This window comes from Cryptotermes secundus, unplaced genomic scaffold (assembly GCF_002891405.2).
Source record: "Cryptotermes secundus unplaced genomic scaffold, Csec_1.0 scaffold953, whole genome shotgun sequence".
NCBI lineage: Eukaryota > Metazoa > Arthropoda > Insecta > Blattodea > Kalotermitidae > Cryptotermes > Cryptotermes secundus.
The window spans coordinates 154,238-174,423 of NW_019732863.1; the positions used below are offsets into that span (position 1 = coordinate 154,238).

Sequence of the window (20,186 nt, forward strand, 5' to 3'; positions counted from 1 at the left end):
AAAGAATGTTACCGGGGAACTATGGCAAGGACGTAGTATGGATAGGACTTAGCAGGAATAACTGACATTACCCAGTTTTTAGTGACGAGCAGTCCCTGGTTGACTGCACATTCTGGGGGTTACATACTGCTCCTTTAGCCCCCACAGAAAATATAAGAGGCTTAAACTTGGCGGTGATCAAGAGTACGACTCTTCAAGTGATCGAGCTGGCATTGTAGCATAAAATAAGTGACATAAACATGATCTGCTTTGCAAACCCTGGACTGACAGAGGACTTAGATAGTACAAAAAGAATTTTTAATAACGTGTGAAATGTACACTTGACAAAAGGCCAAGCATACTGATAAGAGAGCTAAGATAGCAACCCATCCTCTCATCAGAAAGATGTTAGAGGAGGACTATGACTGCAGGGTTCAGTTGCCCCCCATACAAAAAATGGGTTGTAGGCCTCAAGGGGCTTGGTGCCAAGACAAACTGGCTGGCGGTAAACTTGCAGTTGTAAAGTAACTTTAGCCTTATAGCTATAGATGTGAGAACCTCAAATCCTATTTATTCCATTAATTTTCCAGGCTTTGTAAATTTGATGAGTAAGGGGTTTAAAGGAAGACATTTACTATGTATTCCAAGTGGACACGTTTCTTGCATATATGACAGCAATATGCAGGTTTCATTTTCAAAATAAGTGAAAGACTTTGGGTGTGCTGTAACTATTCGTAGACTGTGAGAGGTCAGTGTTGTAATTACCTGTATTTTGAGTAATAAGTAGCCAATAAATTCAATTAGCAATACTAACCCTTTGTCTAGTTACTAACTCATGACCATATATATTCTTGTTGACCTTTATTCTACTATTGTGGTACAACTTACTACCTTAGTGCCACATTTTAACTCCTTGTTGTGTCCAGTAAATGTCATTAAATTAATGTCATTAACAGTGCTTTGTCTTCTGTCCTAGTTAAATATTAGAAGTTTGGCACCTTTTACCTCATAAATGTAGTACCAGTATATATGAGAAAGTACTGTGGTGATTAAATGTCTATGTATCAAGTCTGTCAGTAATGCAACAATCATTAAAATATTCATCATTTAAGACTATCACAACATGTTTCAGCCACAGACAGATTCCTCAGGTGTTTCAGTGCATCCAAACTGTTACGCTGCTTTGATGTGCATTGCAGTCCACTTAAAATAACATAAATAATTACTTAAAAATTCATTTAGGTCTGTTGGCAGTTATGCCAAACACAACATCAGTATTCAGAATGGCAAGTATTAAAACCAAAAAGTTTATTGTCATCAGCTTCTGATACCATGTAAATACAAACTTCTAAACTTATGTACCTAATAATGCTGAACATAATTAACCTTGAAGAAAGCCATCTTCTGGGATGTGGTGCCATGTAGATATTGTATTAACTGATGTTTTGAAGGAATGTATCGCATCCATCTTCAAGGTAGAAGAAAAAAGAAAGAAAATCCGCAAGTGAGGAACCAGCGTGAGCAGGTGCTGACAGACTAATGTCGAGTTCAATAAGCCCAGCTGTATAAGAGCAGGAAGAGAATAGAGAGGGGGGGCTACATGGGAAATCTAAGAGAGGAGAGGGGAAGGGTCTGTGGAGTATGACCTGCAGGGGGGGGCAAGAAGACGGCTTTGTTCATAGTCACGGCCGTGAAAACCTCAAATCTTACATAATTAACCTTCCTCCTTTTTCTTCTTTGGTTTGAATCTGTCTAGAGCAGTAAATGGTTTGTGTTTCACTGATACACTGGAACTCTCCGTATTTTGAGGGGAAGTTATTTCACCAATGCCAGCATCTTTCAGGGTCTTGACAAACTCCTGAAACATTAAAATGTATTAACATCTTCTAATGGGCCTGTAGGAAAAGTTCCATACATGTTAAACTTTAGCATTAGATTGACATGTGTGCTCTACTTCAGAACCTTTCTATTTTACTCTCCTTCCAATCTTAGAGAAGGAGAAGAGGCCCTCAGAGCAGATGCAGATGTGGTGACTAATTCTTTTGACAATAATTTGAAGCACTATAAGCTCTTGAGTCATCATGTTTCTTTGGTATGGCTAAGTCTAGTATGTAACTTCTGCATGACTGCCATGTCATTCCACAGATGATGTGACATTTAGCAAATAATTTTATTAAAATACTATATTTTCCTGTTCACTCCTCACACTTGGATTTTATATCTGTTAGTTCTTTCAGATTTTGATCACAAAGTGTCTCGATGTCATATTTCATGCATTAAGATGGAATGTGTGTAATATGCATGTGAATTTATTATTTCATTAATTTCATGGTGAATAATGAGAATGAATTAGTTATGTGATGAAATGTCATAATCATGTTTTTCTTAATGTCTAACTTAAAGGGAATATAGAAGAAAGCTTACAGTACAGTAAAAAGTCCCTCATTACTTGTACACAAAGTGCTTGAGGAAGAATGACCTCATTCTAAACATTTTTGTGAAAATCAATAAAATTACAAGAATGTAGTTTCCACCATATGAAAGAGAAACTCTGGAAGTTTGTTTTATGCTGTGCACCGTACTGAGTGTGCATGGATGTGGGCATGCCCCAGACTGAGAGAGCATGGAGCCAGTTGGCAGCTGCACTGAGAATGGCATCCAATTAATATAAGGCTGTGACAGTGTGTGAGATGGATGAGGGAAACAAAATCAGTTACAGCTGTTCAAAGAAATAACAAAGGATTGTTCTATACATAAAGCCTCGAATGTTTGCACAGTACATAACACACCATGGACAAAGAGAAGCTGAGATCTTGCCATGCACTCTACACTAACTTTCTAAAGGCTCTGAATAAATTCCTGCTTTATGCCTTACCAAATAATTTCCATACCCATATTTATATAAACTGCTTTCATTCTTTTGAGTCAGCATTCACCATCCAATTTACAGCACTTATTTCTGGGACACTCTGTAGATGTAATTTTTGCTTATCTAACTGAGATATTAATGCACTGAAATATTTTCTGCTTCATGCAGAAAAATGACTGAAAAAGAATATTTATGGAAGTAAAAGTTTTCTTGCACTTAATTAAGCACAAAGCCATAAATATATATATTCTTAACCTTCACATAAGATGGAGGTTAGTGGTCAGTTTCACACAACAAGTATACCACCTGGAAAAAAAATACACCTGGTACCCAGTGACAGGGTGTTCGGTGGGCACCAAAGCCAGTCTAAACGCTGTGGAGAACGGAAAAACCTAGTTTCCGCTGCTAGAAATGTTATCTCCTTAAACAAAATAAATGACCATATACATACCCTTCTTTGTTCCTCTCGGACAATTCTTTTTGTCTGTGCAACTTTGACAGTGCCTTTCTTTTTCCCACTCTTATTACGAGGCTGGAAATCAATCTTCGGTGGTTTCAAGAACTGTGGTAAAGACATACCATAATGATTTGAAGAAAACACTCTTGGACAGAGACAGACAAAATTCTATGACAATAGACTATTGTTCGAAGTCAGATTTAGGTACAGAGTTGTGAAAATCTAAGGCAAGAACCCAACGGAACTGAAGTTCACAAAACCATTATTTTTATATCTAAAATTGTTTGTAACACAGTGGAATGCAAAAGTATAATGCCAGTAACATGTTCACATCCCCAAGAATGCTAATACACTATGCTAGTATGTTAGTATACTATCAGAAACAAGTTTTAACATGTTTTGAGGTTCTCATACTGATGCCTGTAAATAGTACTATCTTCTGGAGTCCAGAAGTTCATCAATATTCATGACCATAATACCACCACCTTTGGGGTCGAGTAACAAGCCATTCAAGAAATCAGCTAGCAGAGCCACTCCATTTACAATATTCTTCAAGTTTTAACATGCCTTTATCAATAATGAATTTAGTAGTTTGAATTACAGAGTATACTTCTGCTAAGATTTTGTGTGTCTAAAATAACTTTTCTCTGGCATGAATTAATGAAGACAATATATATGCGTTTGATAAACCAAGGTTAGTATTTAAAGTTTAAATTAAAGAATGGCAGATGTAGATACTTCACCAAAAAACAAAGTAATGCTGTTCACTCAATACAAATGTATTTGATAACTGAATTACCATAATTCCAGAATATGCCTGCAACTGGCATGAAAAGCACAATGCTTGAAATCATATACTTTCTTACTTTTAACATATGATTAGTGAAAATGTATGGGTATTCAGAATAAAGCATTTCATACGATAGTTCATTCTATTATGTCAAATAATCTGAAGTACAGACATATCTAATGCAAATATATATGTACATACATATATATTAAAAATATTCTACATTTATTATTGAACACAAGAAATTCACAACTTACAAGCAACTTTTTCTTTGCTTCCACTTTATCTCTGAGTGTTGGAATGTGTACATCAGTTATTACTGTCGGATCCAATGTTATGAATTCAGGTTGAATCTGAAACAGAACAGAATTATGAAAACAGTGCATGTATACTGTGACAGATTAAAAAATCAGCACAAAAAAAAGCTAACCACAGTGAATGAGGTCCGGTAGTTGAGGTTAGCTCTATCAAACAGACCCAAAAGTGTAGGTACTCCCTACCTCACCTGAGAATAGAAATATATCCAGTTTCTGAAACACTGTGTTCTTTAGATATATGGATGGACAAAATCCAAAAACCGAGTAATACTGAGTGATATAGATGTCTGTGTCCAAGCACTACACCGTGAAGATATATGGGGGGTGGAGATGGTCACCTTAATGATACCACTGTTTACCTCAAAAAAAAAGAGCCCCCAAAGTGCTGGTCTAACTGGACATAGTGACAAAGAGAAAAATTCTTGCGTTTGCTGGGAACTAAACCCTGGTTATTCAGCCCACATCTAGTTTTATCTGTGTTTGAGCATGCCATGAATATGTATCAAGAAGTGGAGGTAACAAACAAAAAATACTGGTGTTTTTAACTACCGTATGTTATGAAACATAGAACACAAACACAGATTTCAAAATGCTGAAGATTTTAGCATTGGAAAGATTTAGAGAAGCCTACAATCTGAACACAAGCTAACAATATAAAACTGTGCAAACTTCAGTATTTGGGAGTTACTACTGCTGAGGATGGGTCAACTCAGCAAATGACAAGGCAAAAAACAGAACAAAAAAAATATATATAATAAATATGGTGAGTGTAATTTTCATGAATGGAGAATGGGGGAGATGAGGAATGCATATAGGATATTGGTGGGAAAGCCAGAAGGAAAGAGACCACAGGGAAGACCAAGGTGTAGGTGGGTGGACAATATCAGAATGGATCTTAGAGAGATAGGATGGGATGGTATGTATTGGATAGATCTGGCTCAGGATAGGGACCAGTGGAGGGCTCTTGTGAACACGGTGATGAACCTTCAGGTTCCATAAAATGCCGGGAAATTCTTGAGTAGCTGCAGAATTGGCAGGTCCTCCAGAAGGGCTCAGCTCAATGAGTAAGTAAGTAAGTAAGTAAGAGTGTAAGTTTAAGAAGAAAGGAACTAACATGAAAAATTGAAATGGAGATTTATAAAACAAGAGACTGTATTTCCACTTATGGATTAGAAGTATGGGTCCTAAAAAGAAATGAAAGTAGACTCAAAGCCCTTGAAGTGAAATTCTGGCATAAAAATTCTAAGATACCTCAACTACATCATATTAAGAATATAAATGGGAATAGAGATATGGTGTACATAAGGATATTCAGACATAAAGGTATTCTGTGTGTGTATCAGCACTGTGCCATGAAATTGTATGGTGCTGGAAGTAAACCTCTGCATATGGAACGGAGGTGAGCCACCAGCTTCATGCTCCAACCACCTAACATCTGGTGGAGGACAGGAAATTAGGTCAGTCCCAGAGTTGCTCTGGATATTCTGGGAAAGATAAAAATTTCTGGCCATCATTCTTATGAACAATCACTTTACTAAGTTAGTTGAGATCAGAATTTCAAGAACAGGAAACAGCCTTCCTGCTCACTATTACAGCCAGATAGGAGAATGGATAAAGACATGCCATTTGCAAACCTGGCTTCCTGTACATGACTGATGATGATGAAATAAGTATTGCTACAGAACAAAAGAATGAGGTCATGAATATGGAGGGTGAAAGTGAAGAAGAAGGAAACAGTGATCACATGAATGATGCTACAGAGTGTTGACACTTTGCTAGTCTGCAAGGGTTGGTGGCAGTTTGAATAGTGATATTACAGCCACAAGGAAAGTGAGTAGATCTACATAACTACACTTACGTACGTCATACCAAAAGTCATGAGCAACTTTTCTTTGCATGCAACCTGGGAACAGCAGACAAAAGAGAGTATGGCAGTAGGTGGAACCAGCTGTTGTGTTAACCTTGAGTGTCTTGTGACGTCAATAGCTTGCATCACGTGACCAGTATCACTCCTAACAAAATGGCCGACGATATGTCATTTCGCCAGTGTGCTGTCATCGAATTTCTTATGAAAGAGGAAATGTATAGCCATAGAGTGTAAAATGTGGTTAAGTAATTTGTGATTTTTAACTTTTATGGTATGCATCTTGTTGTGTATCATACAAAAAGTTGTGGGTTCAAGTCCCGATGAGGTTATTGGAATTTTTTGATTGACCTAATCCTTCCAGCCGCACCATGGCCCTGGGGTTGACTCAGCCTCTAACAGAAATGAGTACCAGTAATATTCTTTGAATATTCTTCGGGGTAAAGGGTGGCTGGCTCATGGGACTGACAACCTTGCCACCATCTGCGAGGAGACTCTCTAGAAAATGTAGCAACCTCAACATCTCACAACCCTATGGGCCTCCACAGCCTGTTACAGGGATACCTTTACTTTACTTTACTTACTTTATACAATAGGTCAGTCTACAAAACAGTAGTTCTGAAAAAGACAAAATAGGCACTATTGTGTCAACATTTGTTTTATTAGCTGTTGACAACATTATAAGAATGCAAATCAAAATACACTGGATTAACTGCAATTTCAGTTATTCATTCACTTCATCGCCATCATCGGTCCGCATAATCAGGAGCTAACTGTACATATATATTAACTTATATACATATAAATATTTTCTAACAGAACTTCCTTAATAATCTACTCTATATAAGTTTCTAACAGCATCCACATAGCCACCTTCCCTTTATGGCTCTGTTTATAACAAACTTACCTTCTCTAACAGAGACTTCACCTCAGATTCTCTTCTCTGGGATTTACTCTGGAAGGGGTTACTTTCCAAAGCATCAAAGTTCGGCTCTCCACTTCCTAAAATTCAGAATGAAAAAACTAGAAATATGAAAAGTACAAACATGCGTAATCACAATTTTATTATAACCAAATTTTATGTCAAAATTACACTGACTTGCGTTGCTTGCCACAAATTATCATCAATAACAGACAGTTATTGTAGACTATTGCTAATCAGAGACTTATGCTGCATTAAAAACAAAACTCTGAAAATTAAATGAATGGATTCGATGAAGATACATGAAAAATGTTCTTAAACACGTTAATATGGCAAAGAGCAATTACCATTCTGTTTTGTAAAATATTCTGTGTATTTAAATAAAAGTTCTTTCCATTTCATTTATTTTTAAATTATCACTTTATATAATACTCTTTCAGTTTTAAGTAGAAAAAGTTGAAGTCCCTAGAAGTTTACAGTACTGAAGTTTCACTCTTATAGGCCACACCATAGCTCAAGCGGTTAGTCACTGGCTTCCCACCACGGCGGCCCGGGGTCAATCCCAGGTCTGATCAAGTGGGATTTGTGGTGGACAAAGTGGAGCTGGGGCGGGTTTTCTCCGAGTACTTCAGTTTTCCCTGCCAATCTTCATTCCTCCAAATTCTCCATCATCATAATCAGCCAGGGCAGGCTACAATAGGCCAATCAGTGGCCATCGTGCTGAGCAGACCCAGTTGGACTCCACCCCCCACTAAGCAAATTTAATAATTTCATTTCGCTCTTATACAAAATGTTCCTCATACATTTTCCCTGGCTGAAGTATGCTTTATACTTCAGTGGATACAAGCTGACAATATATTTTAAGGAACATTTAATGTAAATTTGAAGTCCAAAAATTTGGACACACTTCCCAAAATGTTAAATTTTGTTGAAGAAAGCATTCTTCTGGGATGTGGCACCGTGTAGATATTGTGTTAACCGATGTTCCTCCAAAATGTCAGTTAACACAATATCTACACAGCGCCACATCCCAGAAGACTGCTTTCTTCATAGTCACCGCCGTGAAAACCTCAAATCTTACATGTTAAATTTTATTGGCTGTGCATTTCAGTACTCTAACACACATGCAATATTAACCCAATTTTAAAATCTGGCCACCAGCCCCACAATACTGGGGGGATTTAAAATACCCTATTCCAAGACAATAATAGTCGATGTTTCTATACCTGTACATTACAAACTTCTGTACTGCGGATTCAAATTCAATTAGTTTTCCATACCAAATAGAATTACATAAAGTTCCTTGGTCTTTGTGAAACTATTAGCCAATTTAGAACATAAACGTATAAATGGTGAAATTCTAGTTTTTAAACTACCTGGAATAATCAAACTAGTGAAGCCACTATCCGATGCCACTCCTAAAACATCCTCATAAGGGCAGAATTGCATATTTCCAATTCTTTTAAACAACCTGTGCCGTAAGTATGGACGGTCTGCTGGCCTCTGGCAACAGTCCCTGTACACCTAAGAGAATCAACTGTTACATAAAATCAAATAAAATCGACTTCATGAGATTGAATATTCTAATATTCTTTTAGGAGATTTCTGCTCATAACTGCTAGTTAATTCACTATACTTCAGTAATTCAACTCACTACAGTGAAGTTCCTACTTAAGGTTCCTCCTGATAACAACAGAATTGAATACCAAACTGACAAAACCAAGAATTAAAGAAAGTTATATTGGCATAATTGGGTTCAAAAGACAAAAATGAATATATGACTAAATCTTAAATAAAGGAATGCTAAATGGGAATCCCAGTGCATTTTCTACTCACTTGATTTTGTAATACAATCAAATCAGCATTATAAGAAACAATACAATGAAATCAGCATCATAAGAAACAATGAAGCATTGTGCTTTTATACAATGGATCAACTAGAAACCCTTTGTACCTCTACAACATTGCCCATCCCAATGGCCAACAAGCCTCGTTGACTGAATGCAAGATTGGATGCAACAGCATGAAGCTTATACTGCTGTAAGGGTCCCTCCAATTTCCGGACATCCCAGATCTTAAGAGTTCTGTCCACTGCAGCCGTTGCCATATATCTGAGCAAAACAATATATAAATGAGCATGGTATCTTCAACCAGTCAACAAGTAATCTACTAAAATAATATACAACTGAAATTTTACACAGAAGAATTAAAATTAAATTATGTATATTTTTCACTTGTTTCTAATATTTGTTTATTCACAGTATGAGATTTTTCCATTTGGAGTGAGAAATAAATGATCAGATCCATAATGTGTATATATTAACCGTCTGTTAGTGCATACAGTTTCACTTGTCACTTCACACTACATGTTTCGGCATCATTCTGCCATCCTCAGGTGTATTAATCACGTTAAACCATTGCACTGCCTGCCATCATGTGTAAAATGATTTATAAATGGACACTTGATGGTAGGCAGTGCAATGGTTTAACGTGATTAATACACCTGAGGATGGCAGAATGATGCCGAAACACGTAGTGTGAAGTGACAAGTGAAATTGTATGCACTAAAAGAAGGGTAATATATACACATTATGGATATGAATCAGTGTAACAGGATGCTAAAATACAACATAAATGACCAGATAACTGAACTGTCAACTCTGAAGCATGTACCAGAAAAGTAAAGGCAAGGTTATCCCTGAGCTTAATTAATTAAGCACCATGCCATGAAAACATATGGGTGAGTGGAGGTATAGCTCCATCATTCTTAATCTTGGCACTAGCTTGAGGTAAGTGGTCAGCTTCATGCTCTTGCTCCTTTAGCCCAGGGGAAATAGGCCCCAGTTCCCATTGTATAGGAGGCTGGGTGTGCAAACAGAGCTGGTCTGGATGTTATGGAGACTAGATAAATCTCTTGTCCCTGACGGGAATAAAACCCTGACTCCTGGGTTGTCCAGTCTGTAGCCTTGTTGCTATACTGACTGAGCCAGTAAAAAGAGTGCATAAGAAAAACAGAATTTTCAAATAAATTCCTGCTACTTGCTAAGAATGGTCCAGGGCTTATGTAAATTTAGCAAATTTAGTGGAGTCCTTAGCAGTCAACAGTTACTCAGCTACTCAAAACATTTCCTTGCCCTTTATGAAACCTGAAGATTCATTACGATGTTCACAGTAGCATGCCTGAGGCCGGATTTTAACCTGATCCAGAAGCATCCTGTCCGCACTTTCTTGAACTATTTATCTATGATCAAATTTAATATTATTCATCCAACATGTTCCAAGTACGACCGACCAGCCAGCCAACCAACTCCATGGAGTTGTGCCCTTCTTCAGAAGCTGACAATTGTAGAGCTATTCAAGAACTTCCCAGCATTTTGTGGAACCAGACAGTTCATTACCATCTTCACAAGAGCCCTCCACTGGTCCCTGTCCTGAGCCAGATCAATCTAGTCCATACCCCTATTCTATCTCTCTACGATCCATTTTAACATTGTCAAGCCACCCACGTCTTGGTCTTCCTAGTGGTTTTCTTCCTTCCCATTATACTTTCAGATTAAAATTTTCTATACATTTCATGAAGCCCTCTTCATGAATTCTTCTGTAGCCTCCTGTTATTTCCTCTCTTAGGTCCAAATATTCTCAGTACTGTATTCCCGGACATCCCTAATTTTTTTTCTTCCCTCAGGGTAACAGATCAAATTTTGCAGTCAGAAAACAACAGGCAAAACTATAGTTTCATATATTTTAACATTTACAATTTTAGATATGAGATAGGATGATAAAAGATTCTGAACCAAACAGTAGCAAGTTTACCTGAGATTTAATATGCTCCTAACTTCATTGTAAAAGTAATTTTCATCTGTCACCACTCTTCTCAAATATTTTAAGTCTGCCATATATTCAAAGGAATTATGTAAATGTTCAGAACATAAATTTAAATTTCTACTTACTGGCCTTGAGAGTCAATAGCGAGGCTCTGCAAAGGATGTTGATGACACAACATTTTGGACAATGGTTCTTTCACATTTGGACTCCACATTGTCACTATACCTACACAGCAGTATAATTTTTTGTTAAAACAAAACTGTTCTGAAAATGAAACTGGTTAAAATCTATGTCAAATCTTGCAAACTACAATGTCATGCAGAACTGCTCTTTTTACATGTTTCCAGAAGTATTACAGAATAAGTTATAAATAATGTATGACAAATAAAAAAACACAATTGTGAAAAATGTAAATGCTATATATGATCCAATAAATACAATTTTATTTCCAACAGCACAGAATGAGACTGGGTTTACTCAGTAGTATGGTGACTAGGCTAAGGGCTGGATGACCAGGGAATTGGTGTTTGATTCTTTGCAAAGGAAGTACCCTATCCTATGAGTACCAAGGGCTGTTTCCCCAGTAGTAAAATGGCCAAGGTGTGAAGCTTACCATTCATCTGCACTTAACATCAAAGTTAAGAATGAGTGGGACAATAATTAATTCCTGGTACTCATTTCCGTTAGAGGCTGAGTCGACCCCAGAGCCATAGTGTGGCTTGAAGGATTATGTCAACTGAAAAAATCCAATGAACTCATTGGGACTTGAACCCATGACCTTCCGGCTTGTGGCATAGCTCCTCAACCAACTACGCTACCACGTGCCCCTGACAAAAACTGCTAACAACATAAAATGTAGATCTTACAGTAAAATTTTACCAAATCAATAAAATAACAAGGGAAGGTGGAATGTGTGGACTCATGGACAGACACTACATCTCCATAAACTGTATTCCTTCATGCATTGAGGGGGGAGGACCCTAGTTGATTCACACATATTGATGTTTATAAAAAACTATTTTTCAAGACCAGTCATACTTTTCACGAGTTTCTTATAATTGAATTTCATTTCATTTTCCAAACCTGATGCTTCATCTGAGTCAAGTCTGTTGTAATATATTTTTAAAAACCTTTCCTTACACTTTTGAAATTAGACATATTTTTAAAAAAAAAAATCTGTTCACAAAATATTTTATAGCTTGAAAAACAATATACATGCAAAATTCTGTTTTACCTTTCGAATGTCCAAGACACACAACAGCATTGTATGGATTCAGAGTCATAAGATTCAATCGCCCCATTCTGGTATTGAATTGAGATACCATTTTACCTATGGAGATATCTAACCAGCTGAGGTACCCTTCTTCACTCTGTCAACAGAATACATCATAATTATCATCATTCGGGTGTACAAATACTATGTGAATAACTTCTACAAAACATAAATGTCATATAACCTGAATAATTTTGGCATACATAGATTCAAATTGCACATGTTTCACTTTTACATGTAATCTACTACTTATTTTGCTTAACCAATTACCAACCACCACAAATCTTAAACTAGTAAACAAGCTATCAGTCAAGACTGTAGTCTTCTGGGTTATGACACCACACAGAATTGTGGTTGGTTACTGATATTTTGGAGAAATATGGTGCCTCCATTATCAAGGCTGACATGCCTAGGTTCAGAAGTAGGCTTAGATATAAATGGAAGTTACAAAAATGGTGGTCATGAGACCCAATGTGAGGAAGTAAAGGAACCCGGTCCTAGTAACTGGAAAGAAATGGATAAAAAAATGGCCATTATAAGGGAGTGCATTTGTTTATTGTCAAAGTGGAAGAGGAACAGTGAAAGAGAACGGATTTTTCCCTGCTCTTTCAGGGCACCCAACCTCCCACTTCTCCTTGGCTTTTTCTACCTTCCCCCTTCCCAGTTCCTCCATTGGTTCTTGCTTCTGTCCTCCTTGCCTGGCCTCTTGCCCAGACATTTATATAACCTCTCCTGACCTCTACTATTGCACTTGCTCATGGGATGGCCTTTTTCAGGGCTGAACAGATTTATTTTTTCCTTGGCTTCCATTGGTTCTCTCTGAACCCCCTTACATATAATGATCATGCTCCCCTTTATCTTGTAGTTCCTTTCTAGCCAATATCAGGCCTAGTTTTCTATGCAAGGTTCACTCTGCTTGCTTCTTGGATCTGATGGTGGAGGCAATAAGTTCCTCTGAATAGTTGGTGGGCTCCTACTGAACTACACAACATTACAACCCAGAAGATCACACTTTTCATAGCCACTGCTATGGGATCATCAAATCCAAATTAAAAAAGTTTGTTTAATAAACTTTCCATACCGCAGTCGCAAGAAGAAAATGATAAGGCAAGAATTCCATATGAAGGATTTTATTTAATTTCTTGATGCAGTGAAGTTCAATGCCCTGATTGTCATACACATACACCCACTGCTTCTGTGCAACTGCAAACATTGTCTCCACATGTAACCATCTGGAACATATTATGTACAGAGTGTTAACAATCCTCACATTCAAGAGAATGTCAAATGAGAAAAATGATTCAATATAATTCAGGAGTCATAAAATAATTTCTACATCAACAGTAGAATGCAAAGTAACAAACTAAATATATTCAGCTTCTACCACGTCAGAATTGGAAGCAGAACATAACATTCTTAATCTTCTATTCAGACACTCACAGTGCCCCCACACTTTACATAACAACACCAATCACATTATCTTACTGTTTTATCATTATTTGCAGTGTGTGCATAATGAGGTATGTATGGCAGTATCATCTTCAATAAATCTGTCATGCAAATTTAGATTTGATCTGTATCTGTTAACAATTGTCAATAGATTTTCCGTCAAGTGCAACAATATATATTTTGGTCACTTAATTATCTCATCGCCCTACATGTACACAATACACATCGCGTAAGATACACCCGACCACAAGCCCACACAACCCCGTGCTGACGCCTCCCCCCATTGGGACGATTCACCAAGAAGGAGCCTGAATATTTTACTTGAACGTTTTTTAATTTTTAACTTTAAATTTTAACGTTGACGACTCGGTTTGAGGGTGGTTTTTTAGATGCAAGTGCTATACCTGCATTCAAGATACTGGGAAGTGTTGTGCTTTACACTCCGATATATGTAATAGTTTCCACAAATAACTACATACTGTGGATGTTGAGCTGAGCCAGTGTTTTCATGATTTGTTGTAAGTGCCTCTGAAGATGGTTCCTTGGAACCGAAACATGTAGGGCGATGAGATAATTAAGTGACCGAAATATATATTGTTGCACTTGACGGAAAATCTATTGACAATTGGTGATTAATAGTGTAACGGACCAAAATGAAACAATTCAAAATGTATCTGTTAAATTAACACTTTCTTTATATGAAGCTCACATAAAGTTTCATCAATTTTCTCAAGAATATCTCATTTTAAAACAGATATACATGACAAAATATATAGAGATCATTTTGGAATATCCAAAAAACTGATGACACTCAGGAGGAAAAATCCGGTGCTGGATATCTTGCAGACAATAAACCTACAGCGTATACATTTTACAAATAAAACTTATCCAAATTATAACTGATACTGGAAATGCTCTCTGTTGCTATGCACATATTCCTAGCACCTCCATTAAAAGTTCTACATGCATGCATTAAAGCTCTTCTCTGAGTTTAGTGTGAACCCTAAACATGAAATCCGTGTCACCTGTGCAAGGTGTCCAGGGGATTATCATGCAGATATTCCAGTCTAGCACAGATTTCATCCAGATCTCTTCAATGAGCACTCAGTATCTTGATTCAGATATCTTGTGGACAGTAATCATAAAACTAGTTTTGGGCTTCAACATTCAACAACAGAAATACCTTAAGAGTTTTAAAGGATTATAGAGCACTTCTTTGCTCTATCTGTTTATACATTGTGCATTATTTATATATATATATACACACACACACACACACAACCTCTGATTCCAACCACATGAGGCGCTAAATAACTTAACCTAAGCAATATACCGAAACAAACATGCCTAGAGTTCAGCTAAGTGCTGTAAAGGATTGGGGGAATTATTTCAACCATTATTTAATGGGATGGTACCATTTGCAAAGGACGATTATGTAAAATGTGAGGTGAAAGTAACTGTATTGTATCTCATGGAATTTTTAAGAATAATCAAGAACCATCTCAGTCAGAATGCTAAATTAGAACTCTCTGACCAATTACAAGTTCTCTGTGGCAAAGTATGAAGCAAAGACAAGCATACAATGAGATGTTGCTAGCCATTCCTTACTGTACATCATAAACTGCCTCCATAACATTCACTTCACACAGCAGCTTCTTTGTTACCCAGTCCATGGCAGCAACATGCCCTCTTCTGCCGCCTATAAGGAGAAAGCGACCATTCCGACTGTAGTTCATCCTGAGTAACATGATAAAAACAAATAATTAATCTACAACAGCACACGTTATATTTATGATTAAATGTTTTCACAGCAACATAAAATAAAGATAAGTCCAATAGGTTATTCAATGATGATACACTAACTGCAAAAATATTTAACATTGTGAGATGGGAATTATTATACATGGTGATTCAAAAAAGGGCATGGGATGGTGCTGAATCAATGTCCACAAAGCAGAACAGTGGTTGTATTCTACTAGGTACCTGTATGGTCCAAATTCTGTCAGGTTCTGCCAAATTCTGCAGACAATATTTGACATCAGGAGATGGATGGATTATTATACATGGTTATTAAGAATGGCATGGGAGGAAGATGAATCAGTGCCCATAAATAGGAACAATGGTTGGATTTTACTAGTTACCTATATGGACCAAATTCTGTCAGGTTCTGCCAAATTCTGCAGACAGTATTTAACATCAGGAGATGGAGGGATTATTATACATGGTTATTCAGAATGGCACAGGAGGAAGATGAATCAGTGCCCACAAATAAGAATAATGGTTGGATTTTACTAGTTACCTATATGGTCCAAATTCTGCCAGATGTAAGTCAAAGTGTTTGGTTGCACTTGTGATATCAACAGAAGAAGCAATTTGCTGTTGGGTGAACTGTGTAGTTAGCTCACCTTCATCTGCTAACAAAAATCTGAAAGAAATGCAAAACTGCACATACTACATTCAATGTGTAAAAACAAAAGGCATAATGTGGTAACAAAGTTGGAGTTCAGTGAGTGGTAAGCCACATTTCATTATAATTTCATCACCTAGTGTTAAATTAAGGTGAATCAGATGCTTAGGATATGTAGTACACAGAGGGGAAACAAAAAATGCATATATATTTTTTTTCAGAAAAGACACATGTAAAAAGACCTCTTGGTGGACATGAATGATGCAATATTGAAACAGGTAAAAGTAAAGCTATCACTGTAACAGGCTGTGAAGGCCTATAGGGTTGTGAGATGTCAAAGCTCCCACATTATCTAGACAATTGGCTCACAAATGGCAGTGAGGCTGTCAGCCCTGCACACCAGCCACACTTATCCCCAGGAAGACTCCTGGTACTCATTTCTGTTAAGGGATGAATCGAACCCAGGGCCATAGTGCAGCTGGAACGATTAAGTCAACTGAAAAATCCAATGATTTCTTCAGGAATCAAACCCATGACCTTCCAGTCTGTAGAACAGTGCCTCAACCAACTACACTACTACTGCATACACTAATATTAAAACAGGGCTCATGTATTGAGTAATGAACAGTAATGAACTTACTGGTTCCACAAAGGAATGGCAATATCTAGACCACCTGCATGACTATCAGTTTAGAAAAAAAGGCCCTGCCCACAGAGTCGTGCACAGTTTCTTGTTGCAGTTTGCATTTTAATTAGACTAGATACTGTTATAAGACAATATATTAAGATTATTCTTATATTTAATGCAACAGAAACTGGCTGTAGCATACATATTGTATAATATAATAAAGGACTCAGATATCATCAAAATAATTCACTCACCCGCTTTCTTCTGGTAAAAGGATTTCTGCTCTTGCTGCTTGTTCTATAGAAAATTCAATATTTGCTTCATGCTTCTTTAGCTTCTTCTGATGAAAGTCTGTTTTTATCCCATCACCAGATAAACCTTCCCCACGACTGTGATGAGCCAATTTATCCTCCGGGACTGGGACACGTTTTGATTTCCTGTTCCATGGTGCCTGTACGCGGGCACCTGCAAGCTTATCATCTTCATATTTTCTACCCCTCCATGCCTTCCTTTTATATTTCACAACTGTTACCAGTGCATCGATTTCCTTTTGGGATTTCTCTATAGAAGATTTATATTTGGGTCTCTTAAATGTTCTTAATTCTTTAATAGACCCTTCATTGCCTTTATTTTGAGGCTTTTGTTTATCCTTTTGGGATTCCTGTTTTAAGAAATACCTTGTCATCTGAAAAAATTAAATAGCATATACATGTACAGTATCAGAAACATCTGGAAAGTTTCGAAATGTGGTGTTGGAGAAGAATGGAGAAGATCAGTTGGACCGATTATGTGAGAAATGAAGAAGTGTTAATTAGAGTCGGTGAGCAGAGGAATATCCTACACGAAATAAGAAAACGGAAGGCTAATTGGATTGGTCATGTTTTACGCAGAAACTGCCTTCTAAAAGAAGCTATCGAAGGAAAGATAGATGGGCGGATAGAAGTGACAAGAAGACGAGGAAGAAGACGTAAGAAGATGCTGGATGACCTTGGGAACAGAAGAGGATACTGTCATTTGAAGGAGAAAGCTCTAGAGCGCATTAAGTGGAGGAATTGTTTTGAAAGAGACTGTGGACCTGTCGTCTTGACAGATTACTGATGATGATGATGATGACATGTACAGTTTCACGTTCTCAGAATGGTGATTATGAGGAGTTCTATCTTCTGACATATAATGCAATGTAGTACAGTGAAAGTCAATGGATGTTTTTGAGGAACATGTTCCTTGCAACCTGCTTCAAGGTGATTTCTTGCCTGGCTCATTCTTTAACTCTGAAGATGGGAGTGATCAATTCCTCTGAAACACTGGTTGACTTCCAGTGGACTACAGTGTTAAATCACAGAAGACAGAACACTTTTAGGCACATACATAATTTAAAAAATCTTTCTACTATAAAAAGAAGAGCCATACACTCCAGTGTTACATAATGACTTTAGCCTGAAACCATGGGTGTCAGCAGGAGAGCTAAATCAAGCATTCAAAAGTCAACTGTTGTGTAATTTGTTCTTGAGGAATGTTTTGTGACTGTACTGTTCCCAAATTTGATATACAATACTGTGACTTGTGCCATACCCCCCTCTTCAGGTGCAATTATCTTCTCAGATGTCAGTTCCATAATCACTTCAAAACAGACCCAAGAGGCTACCAGGTAAAAATAACTGCCCACCAACGTTTTAAGTCTATATTTTGAATTACCTTCAAACAGACATTAACTGAAGTACAGTTTCAGTTGAAAGTCTTCAGTGTTCTAAATTTTTAGAAGTCCAACCACAAAACATTAAATAATGTCATGAACACCTCATTTCTGATCGATTAAGTGTTATTTCTGTTTATGAGCATTCTAGTTGATCAGGCTAGATTAGGTAAATTAAAATATTTGTCTTGATTACAGTAAAATAAGTAAAATTGGACATCTGGGACACAGGAGCTTTGAATGGTTTCTATCAAAATCAGTTATTCCCTTTAGCTAAAAAATCCCTCGACATTTTTACGAAATCTGCTGGGCTTGTGGATCTCATCACGCAAAAATATTACTCATATAACAAATACTCAGGGTAAACCTGTGTTATCAAGACTCACATCAGTACGACCTCGTTAAAATTTGGCAAATACCTACTAATCTGAGTCTACTTTCTGTGCGACTATCAAAGAAGTAAATGAACAAAATAACTAGAAACGTTGTATACAATACTGTTTCAAACATAATAACTCAAAGACACTGGCTGTTTTTGTCGTCCATGGCCATTTCAATGTGTCATCAGGTTTGTCTCGTGCAACTTTATATTTGTAGAATATTTGCAGACAGGATGCTAGCAAGATGTATTTCATACATTAACTCCAAATATTCCTATCAACAGAAAAAGTACCTTTTCTTTCTTGGTTATGTTATTCCCAACCTTCCCAACGGAGCTACAAGATGACCACGTTTTCAAGACAAAATACTACCAGTCCTACCACTAGCTGCAACAAAACAAAACAACATTAATAATAATTATAATAATAATAAGCACCAATACCAGCCGAACCATAGATGATTTGCTGCACGGATCACTATACCAACGCTGCCATGAGTCATAGAAGGCAAACATATGAATTTGACAGGTGGGTTAGCTGAGCCATGGTTCCTCTTGCACTTTCGAGTTACGGGAATGGAGTTACACACGAGCAAGTGAACCACAGAATGACCCTAAATATCGTGATGATCGTGATCATCGTGATGACTATACCACCTTAGGCGAGACAAAGGAACACAAAACAATGAATCGTGGCATACGCTCTTAGGTACAGATGGGCAGCACGCTTGCAAGCAGGTCACATATAAGCATTCTTGAATTCCTTGCAATAGTCATCCGAGATAAGGAACAAGTAGACTAATGGTTTCATGCTAGTGCTTGGTCGTAATTATTATATATGCATGGCAATTCCAAGTGATTATGCTGCTGAAAGCTCCTGTTTCGAGGCCTTATGGAAGATGAAGCATGTGTAAAGTTGTCCCTTTGCTTAGCTAATTAAGCACTACGCCATGAAGACGTATGAGGAAGCAGATGTACAGATCAGCGTTTCCTCGACCTCTGCTTTAGTTGGAGGTGAGTGGTCAGCTTTGCGCTCCAGCTGCTCTATCACCGGTTATCGTTGAACAGGAGGTTTGATGGGTCCCAAAGGCGGTCTGGACGACGTAGAGAAAATTCTTGAACCTACCGGAATTCGAAATCCGACTCTTCGGTCGTCCAGCCCGTAGCCAGTCGCTATACAGACCGATACAGACGATACATACGGCGCTTCCCCTGCTCCGAAGAAGCACATGTAACATATAGATACGACTGCAAAAATTCTACGATCATGCAACAAATCCATATAATTTAACCCAAAACCCGTTCAGCCGGCTGAAGACGGAAACGGACGAAAA

The 20,186-nt window shown here is 37.5% G+C and overlaps 1 protein-coding gene across 4 annotated transcripts; it reads right to left on the reverse strand.

The window, feature by feature from the left end:
* Positions 1 to 1,540: 1,540 nt before the first annotated feature.
* Positions 1,541 to 20,183, reverse strand: LOC111867810 (WD repeat-containing protein 46). 4 transcript variants are annotated; one of them, XM_023857985.2, is made up of 14 exons: positions 19,979 to 20,183; positions 19,147 to 19,240; positions 17,035 to 17,465; positions 16,045 to 16,170; positions 15,354 to 15,482; positions 13,378 to 13,528; positions 12,258 to 12,393; positions 11,149 to 11,248; positions 9,153 to 9,309; positions 8,575 to 8,722; positions 7,184 to 7,278; positions 4,353 to 4,448; positions 3,300 to 3,410; positions 1,541 to 1,837 (listed from the first exon to the last, which is right to left on the reverse strand). In XM_023857985.2, exons 3-14 carry the CDS (start codon positions 17,463 to 17,465, stop codon positions 1,694 to 1,696), a joined length of 1,824 nt encoding a protein of 607 aa, XP_023713753.1. In that variant the 5' UTR covers positions 19,147 to 19,240; positions 19,979 to 20,183; the 3' UTR covers positions 1,541 to 1,693. The 4 variants fall into 4 exon arrangements, with proteins under 4 accessions (XP_023713753.1, XP_023713751.1, XP_023713752.1 ...); XM_023857983.2 differs by lacking the exon at positions 19,147 to 19,240; XM_023857984.2 differs by lacking the exon at positions 19,147 to 19,240 and having other exon boundaries at positions 19,297 to 20,183.
* Positions 20,184 to 20,186: the final 3 nt, after the last annotated feature.